At 32.6% G+C, this 8,871-nt stretch overlaps 1 protein-coding gene across 1 annotated transcript in view; it reads left to right on the top strand.

Moving 5' to 3' along the window:
• Positions 1–8,871, top strand: part of MYCBP2 (MYC binding protein 2) — a 300,774-nt gene that overhangs the window by 221,015 nt on the left and 70,888 nt on the right. The window contains 2 exon segments of the mRNA XM_017854221.1: positions 592–622; positions 2,734–2,913. Coding sequence (XP_017709710.1) covers positions 592–622; positions 2,734–2,913 — 211 coding nt within the window.

The following is an 8,871-nucleotide window of genomic DNA, read 5'->3' as shown; positions in this document are numbered from 1 at the left end:
TTTTTTTTTTTGGTGTGTTTTGTTTTGGTTTTTGTTTTACCAGTTTTGGCTTAAGTTTCTGAGTGTGCTTGCTTATTTTTTCTATTTAAAAAACACTCATTTTTATTTCATATCCTAAAGATTCTATTTCACTAAATCTAGTAAAATGTTATTTTTATCATCCACTTATTAGGATGGTAAGGTTAATGAGCAACAAAGAACTTTCTAAATTATCCATTTAAAATCAGACTATTACTTAAATAATCAGACTATTACTTAAAATAATATTTTAAGTAATGTTACACATGAGCTTTATAAAATTTATGTGGTTTTGAATTTCTAACCCAGTAATCTTAATTTAGAATTATGTGAAATGATATGTTTGGTGTTAGTATCTGTAATAAAACCAGAAAGTTGTAAAAATTAAAAAATCCAAAGTCATATGAATATAAAATATATATAGCTGTTTTGGCTGCATTAATGGAAGAGACCAGCATCATGGACTGTCCAAACAATAGTTAATTTTTAAACAATTTATGCTGGAGGTTCATCAGAAATTGCATTTTTATGTGAATTCACACACTCTTGTTCTTTCCTATGTACCTGATCTAGACTCCTTCAAAATCAGCCCTATTGTCCACAGGTAACATACAGCTGGGTCATGGGTAAAAGGGAGCAGATAGCCTACGTGGAAATAATTTTACTTTAATTTTATTTAAATTAATTCACAGGACTTGATTCCAAGGGACAAATACAGTGTCATTATACCTGACTTGCGGAACAAGTGAAAAAATAAAACGGTGAACAAAATACAGAATTACATCAATGTATAAGGAATATTCTGTTTAAAATAAAACTACTTCTATTGAATAGCTTCGTTACTTTCCACAGGGTATTTTTATGAAGGAAACCTAGCCACAAGATTTTTTTTTACTCCCTTGAATTAGCCTATCCCATAAGATTGGGTATTATCTGCTCACTTACTTCGGGGTACCTGATTTCCATTAATTTAAGCTAGATCTTTGTACTTACATAGTGTAAATGCTTGGTGGTGTTTTCTTTATGTCCCTTTCTCTTTACCTTTGTCAACTCTTAAATTAAAATCTCAGCATTTGCTTACTGCTACTATATCTCTATATAGTAATGTTTTAAAGCCTTGTTTAACACAAGTTGTATGCTTTCAGTCTTTAAAATGTCTGTCATTGTACTGATAGCTATCATAGTAAATCAGTCTTTATAATTTATTAAAATAGATGTAAATGTTTAAGAGACACAAACATTGCCGAGAAAATTTGTTATTATATAGAAATAATAAAGTATTACTTTTTAAACGTGTGATTTTTGTGAATATCGTTCAAAAAATAGCATGCCTTATGCCAGGCATAGTGGCACATGCCTATAGTCCCAGCTACTTGGGAGGCTGAGGCAGCAGAATCACTTGAGGCCAGGAGTTTAAGGATGTAGTCTGCTATAGTCGTGCCTGTGAATAGCTACATGCTCCATCCTGCGCAACAGAACAGGATCCTGTTTTTTTAAAAAAAAATTAATAAGTCTGCTCTTATTAACAAGCTTTTAAAATATTTAGATAGAGCAAAGAAATAATAAGAAATTTAAACTTGATGAAATATATCTGACTTTATTATCTGTAACAGTAGTTCCCATTTTAACTCTTAATACTGTCCAAGATCAAAGAACTGTTTTTTGTAAAAGTTTTTTTTTCCTGAAAACAATATTTTAGAAAATTCTTCATGATCGCTAATTTTTTTTCATCTAATCTACAGCATTTATTTATTATTTCAAAAGAAAGATATGTGGCTCATGTACACAGTTCTTTCCACATAAATCTATCCCTTGTAGGTACTTCAGTTGAAATTTTTGCATATGAAACTTTATTATATTTAGGAAATATGACTAGAAGGTTAGTATTTTACAGTTTCTGCATCACCTAGTCTGGATGTAGTTCCCTCTCCCCACCTCGACCATCATTTAAACTATTTAATGTACATATTCTCACAAATAAGGAGTTATCCATCAGATTATTTCATTATCTTAAAAAAGATTTTGTGAAATCTTTTGGTTCAAGGAAAATGTTAAAATTGATATTTTCGATATTATTCAAATTAGGTAGCTCATAATCCTTTTGTCTTATAGGACTTACAGGTTTTAAATTATTCCTCTAAGCAAAATATTTCATGCTTTTAAAGTAGAATTTCTTTGGCAGTAACAACTTAAAAAAGAAAATATTAATTTATAACTATAATGTAAACACATTGCTATGTTAATAACATACTTTGCCCGATTAATTGTGCTTTTTAAAAGAAAAACTGCTAATTGCTTATTTTCTGCATGAAATATACTGCCGATGAGGCAGGGTGGTATTAGTCATTGTTCGGAATTATGGAGAAGGCATCATTTACTTAGATCTTCATTTATATATGTTCAATATTGAAGCAATTTATCACTGATTCTTCATAGAGTCTTCATTCTCCCCTACGTAATGAGAGATATTATATATGAATGTAAATGGATTTGTTTTTATAGATGGGCTTCTATATAAGATTTGGTGGGGTGCTTCCATTAAAAAAAAAAAAAAAGGCATGCAAAATTTGGTCCCTAATTTGAGGATGATTAATAGTCACCAATTTTCACTCATTTCTGAATTGGCATGGTTTTATTTAGTGTTCAACTCTCTCTGAATGTCATAAAGCACCATTTACTTTGCCATTTTGGATGTTAATGAATAACGAGTTGTAGTTTTGACTGTTTTACCCACTGCAGGTGACCAACTGAGTGCCATATTGAATTCCATTCAGTCACGACCCAATCTCCCAGCTCCTTCCATCTTTGATCAAGCTGCAAAACCTCCCTCTTCCCTAGTACACAGCCCATTTGTGTTCGGACAGCCCCTTTCCTTCCAGCAGCCTCAGCTTCAGAGTAAGTCTGTCAGCCTTACCTGCCTCATCAAGCATTTCTGAAGCTTTGTTCTGAGTTATTTATCAGTTACTAATTAGTTATCAACTCACCTGACTGGTTTTTTTTAAATTAGGATGTTACCCCCCCACATTTTTGAAATATTTAAGCTATTCTGAGCCAAGACATTCTGCAGCTAAGACATTTAAAGTTGCTTTAAAGTTCATATGCATGACTATGGTAAGCATCACATATAGGGACACTTTCAGTGGATTTTTGTTACTTCAGGATGTCCTAAAAGGATAAAGCTATTTCACTCTATTAGTGGGTAGAAGAAAGACTGTACTTGTTTGGGCAGGTTTGTTTGTTTTTTCTGAGTGAATTTGGTATCTATGAAATGTGTGACAATTTAGGTTTCCCGGTTTTCTCAAATTGTTGTTTCCTGTCTTTATTTTTATTTTTTTGTTGTTCCTTATATGTTAAATTGATCATTTGATTCTAGTTCTGCCTTTTAGGATTGCTCTAGTCCTTCATCCATGATAGTAATTCACATTAGTTTGGAAAAGATACCCCCAAAAAAATTATCCTTAACTGAGTGTTCTTTTTTCTTAACCTCCTGAACCTTCCACATAAACTTTTCAAAGCTCTGTTCAGTGTGACAACAGTGTGCTCTTCTTGGGATTCAGTTCTCATTAATTGAATCAGTTAGTTTGTGAAAGTCTCAGCTTGTATACCATTGTTCAGATTCAATTGCACAACCTCTTTGCTTTGGTAAACGACATTCACACTTAGGTCTAAGTTATTTTTTATGGAAAAATACTTTAATAACTGTTACTAGGGTCATGTAAAAGAGTGCTAGCTGATTTAGTTTTTATTAAGAACTAGGATAGTATGTAGCTAGCAAATGATGTTATTCATTACTTTATCCACTTTAGGTAAAGGGTATACAAGAGTATAAACTTTTCTGGGTTTCCACTATCCATTAGGAAAGTTTAATTAATGAAACTAATTAGTTTGGAAATATAAGTACTATCAATGTCTAGCTTATTATCATCTTCATGTATAATATTAATTTGAATGTTAAGAGAAGAATTTCAAATAAACAAAATAGTGTCACGTGTGTGAAATAGTTTTTTCCTTCTATGATAAATATTATTTCAGAAGAATGAAAAAGAAGTGAAGAGTTAGTTTATTAATTTTGTGTTGCATCGGACTTTCTACATTTACATGTACTACTTAAGCTTCAAGAAGTTTTAAAGGTAAGGACAAGGGGAAAACATAGAGGAAAACATCAGGATCAGTCAGGTAGAAAATTTATACTAGAAAATTTAAATTCATTCATATTCAAATTCAGTTTTAAACGAAAATTGCCTATGTCATAGCAGTAGCAGAAAAAAGAACTAAGGAGCAAGGAGAACCTTTTGTTCTATCTAAAGAATCATTGCAAGTCTTTACAAAACAAACATAATTACTATTTTATTTTACCAAATTTAATTAATAAAATATTTCAAAACAATAAGCAGTAATAAAAGTTGATTTGTGTCTTCCAGAGAACAACAGTTTCTAGGTGACATTGTGTCAATACAATTTTATGCATACGTGTTATCAGTACCAGCACTTTATTTACCACTGTCTTGGAGCAAATTTGAAATCATGGCTTAACTGTGTTTCAATTAGCAATTTTCTGAATCATTACTTGCCTATAGTCCAACAATGGAAATTACTTAGGTCTTGTTTTAAACTTCTTTTTCGCAACAGGATGTCACTAAATTTTGACTTCCAAATTCCAGAAAATGGAAGTCTCAATCGTTAGCATAACAAAAAAAAAGTATGGAATCTGAAAATAGTTTTAATTTTTTTAAATAGTTCAGAATTGTATTTTTTACATCATATTAGGAAAGGTAAATGTGGCAGAGTGCCAACATCTGTTAAGACTCCCCAAGCACGATATTCTTCCCTGAACCTCACTGCCATGTATCCCACTAGCATATCACCTATACTTTAGAAGATGGTTTATTCATAGTGAACTTCCCTATGCTATTTAGTAAAATGAGAATCATTTTTGTCTTATACCTCTGTGATACTAAATAAATCATTATGTAGAAGACCGTATTCACTGAATTTTGTTTATACTGATAGTCGCCACTGTGTACTAAACATTGTACTTAAGCACTTTAATACAGCCTCATTTGAGATACTGTCTCTTATCTCTGTTTTACAGAGACAGAAACAGAGGCTTAGGGAGGATAAATGATTTGTCCCAGAAACATACATAGTAAAATGGTAGAGCCAGAACTTGAGGTCAGTTCTGTTAACTACAAAGGCTGTTTTAAAAATTCAGCCTTACGTTGGTAAATATTGCAAAATCTATTCTAATATATATATTTTTTAAATTTATATTTAAACTAGGTCTGGCATCTAGAGTATTAGCTTTGCTCAGATTTGATTATTTTTCTTTTTATAGTTTGTTTTTTTAATGTAACAGTAGTTTGAATGGAAAAAAAGATTTCCTAAATATCATAACTCAAGATCCTGGTTAACTAGAAAAATTCTACAAAGAAACACATCAACTGATGCATGGTTTAACTTCATCTAGCATTTCTGTGAGCATCATTATCTGTAATTCTTTGGGGTTTTTTTCTGAATCATAGTTTTTTCACCTATCTTTGGAAATTTAAAAATAATCTGGCACATTAAGTTAATTTGATACCTTTTCTTTAGAATCAGGCAACATTTTATTCTGTAAAATAGAGTACTTGGTAATTTTTAAATTAGCAAAATTATTTGATTTTATATACATAGAAATTATTTCAAGTGTTATTCTAGTGAAGTAGAATGTTACAGAAGTAAAAGTTAACAAATTTCCCTTATGTATGTGCACACAGAGACATGAAAAGAAAAGTGTGTATATGGGATTTTCTTTACTGTTCTATAATTTGTTTTTTAATGTTAAAACTAGTTATATAGTTTTTAGAATTGGTAAGCAATTTGGCAATAAAATTTTAGTGGACCAAAGTGGAGAATGATATCTGTGGCTGCTTTCTTTAAGAATATTACATTCCTTATTTTCATTATCCCAATTTCTCTTGAAAGTTTCATTTTATGTCCTGTACCTTCTGACAGTGTCTTACACATCACAGGCATTCAAGGAGTGTTTATTGACTATAGGTACTTAAGATTAGCATTTCATCAATTTAAGATCTTGTGTTTTTCTATTATGGTATTCCAGTGTTTCCTCAGAGAACATCTTCAAAGAAGAGAATTTATTTCTTTCACTTAGTAATTGAAGCCAACTATACTGTGACAGTATGATGTATGATAATTGCAGGTTTATACTGATTGAATTCTAAGCAAGATTCTCCAACTGAGAAACTATATTGCAAATGACTTCATTTAAACATAGCATTTTATCACTTTCTACCTACTACTCCAGAGGGTGAATAGTTTTTCAACATTTATTTATTTATTTGTGGTAGAAAATGGCAAATAAAACTGAAGACAATTTACTTTTCTCCCAGATACTTTTATATAATTTTTTTTATTTTTTAATGTTTTAATTTTGATGGGTACCTAGTAGACATCTCCCAGCAATTTTAAACATGAAATATACAATATATGTCAAAATACATAGTACTTTCAAGCACAGATATGATAGCTCTAGATTAGCTTGCAACAGGAGTTTTTCTATTATACTCGTAAGTCACATTCTTATGTGGGACAAAAAAAATGTTAAATGTGACCCCAAAATATATTTGGATATCTGCATGACTATTTGTTTACATTTGAGAATACAAACACACTGAAGTACTGTGTTTACTTAGCTTGTAGAACATAGTTGTGGGAAGACTTTCAGCTCAGATTTCCCCTCTGGCTACTTACTAGCTCGCTAAGTTATTTGACAGGTCTGAATTTTTGTTAGCTCATTATAAAATGGGATTCCCAATAAATGTTATCTTTTGATATTATTATTGCCGTTTGATGCAAATACTTAATACCTCTCATGCTTTGAGGAAAATATAGAAAAAGTCCCTCTCTGAAAGAGAGCAGTCTATTCTCAGTGTGGAATGAGCTGCAGGAAGGGATTTAGAAAGGGACAAATGAGGTTTCCTAGCTCCTTTTGGGTCTATTTTTGCAATATAATTTGATTACTTTTTTTAAGATTAATTCTTAATGTATTTAGACTACATTCAGATGTTAGTGTGAATGTTAGCATAAAAGCCAGGTTTGTTTGTAAGGCTTAGACTGGGTCATTTCTACCCTGGATTATAATCTCAGCACTGTATTTGTCAGTTTGTTGTTTGCCTGCTTTGAAGGTATGTGGATGAAGCACTTGATTTAGGAAGGAGGACCTGTAGGATTTAATCCGTTTTAGAAAATTAGAGTCAGCATTGGTTCAAATATCGAAGTTTAATAAAACTTTTCCACTTCACCCTATAACATCTGTCACAACAACCAACATATTTATTTTAGTTTGGGGTCTAACATCTCTGGCATCCCTACAAATACTAATCATTTTATTCATTTACTGAGCTGAGCCATCTTCTTAGTAACATAAAAGCCTTGACCCAGGTATTTTGTTTTGCCGCTTCATCAGTGATTTATTCATCCACCCTTTACTTCATCATAGGAATTCAAACTGCAAAGAATGCTGATGTTTCTAAAAGACATTTTGTCCCAGTCATTTGTTTGCTTTCTCCTGGCTTGATTTGACCTTTTATCTCTCCCTCTTCCCCTACCTCTTTATTTGCTACTGTGTTTATTTCACCCTTCATTACCATCTTTCTTTAGATGACTTACTCATTCTTCCATTTATTCATCTGCTTTTATTAAGTATCTACTCTGTGCTAGATTATGGTGATGAGCAAGGTAAAAAAACAAAAAACCATGATCGCTGATCTTGAAGGCTTCTAGAATATTTAAGAGATAACATAGTTAAAGAAAAAATGATGGCATGTTTTAAGTGCAACAAGAGCAGCAGTCACAGGATGCAATGGAAACATAGGAGAGAAAGCGTCTGGCTCAGCTAGGCAAGATTAGAGAAACATTCTAAAAAGAGGCAGGTCCTCCTCAGAGTGTTGAAGGACTTGTGAGAATTTATCAGGCAAGGAGGAGTGAAGATGAGGAAGGAGGTTAATGGAGCATTCCAACTATAAGGATAAAATGAGCTACATTACAGAGATCCAATGAATCACAAAGTATTTATTGAGTCCACCTACGTGCCATGCAGTGTACTAAGCACTGTTCATGCAGAGGGCCAGTTTGGAGTAACGAAACTCCAAAGTTTGATTAGAATAGGCTCAGCAGAAAAGGGAGAAAGAGAAATTGGAGACAATAAGTATAGAGAAGTGTGTCAAGATTTGATCTAAAGAGAAGATACGAGGAGAGAAGATAGAAGATCTGCAGGGGTTTTTGTTCTGTTTTGTTTGTTAATGGAAAAAAAAAAGTTTATCAAGGTTGTTTTCTAATGAGAGTAGTTCAGTTGAAAGAAATATTAATAATGCAGGAGGGTAAGGAGAATTACTGGCACAATATTCTTTAATGGAAGAGGGGATGCAGATCAGGTATAGTGACTCACACCTATATTCCCAGCATTTGGGGAGGCCAAGGTAGGAGGATGGCTTGAGGCCAGGAGTTTGAGACCAGCCAAGACAACGTAGCAAGCCCTTTTTTCTGTAAAAAGTTTTTAAAAAATCAGCCGGGCATAGTGATGCACACCTGTAATCCTAGCTAAGTGGGAGGCTGAGGCAGGCAAATCACTCAAGCCCAGGAGTTCGAGGCTGCAGTCAGCCATAATTGCATGCCACCACACTCTAGCCTGAGCAACAGAGTGAGACCTTGTCTTTGTATGTGTATAAAATCAAGAAGAGGGGATATAGTCCAGTGCAAAGTGGAAAGGTTGGCTAAGTAGGATCATAAATAGTTACCATGATAACAAGCAAGAAGGAAGAATGTATATTATTGGGAGCTGTTTTTTCTAAGTAA

Source organism: Rhinopithecus bieti, unplaced genomic scaffold, assembly GCF_001698545.2.
Source record: "Rhinopithecus bieti isolate Rb0 unplaced genomic scaffold, ASM169854v2 scaffold_36004, whole genome shotgun sequence".
In the NCBI taxonomy this organism is placed as follows: domain Eukaryota; kingdom Metazoa; phylum Chordata; class Mammalia; order Primates; family Cercopithecidae; genus Rhinopithecus; species Rhinopithecus bieti.
This window is presented reverse-complemented; position numbering and strand designations above follow the sequence as displayed.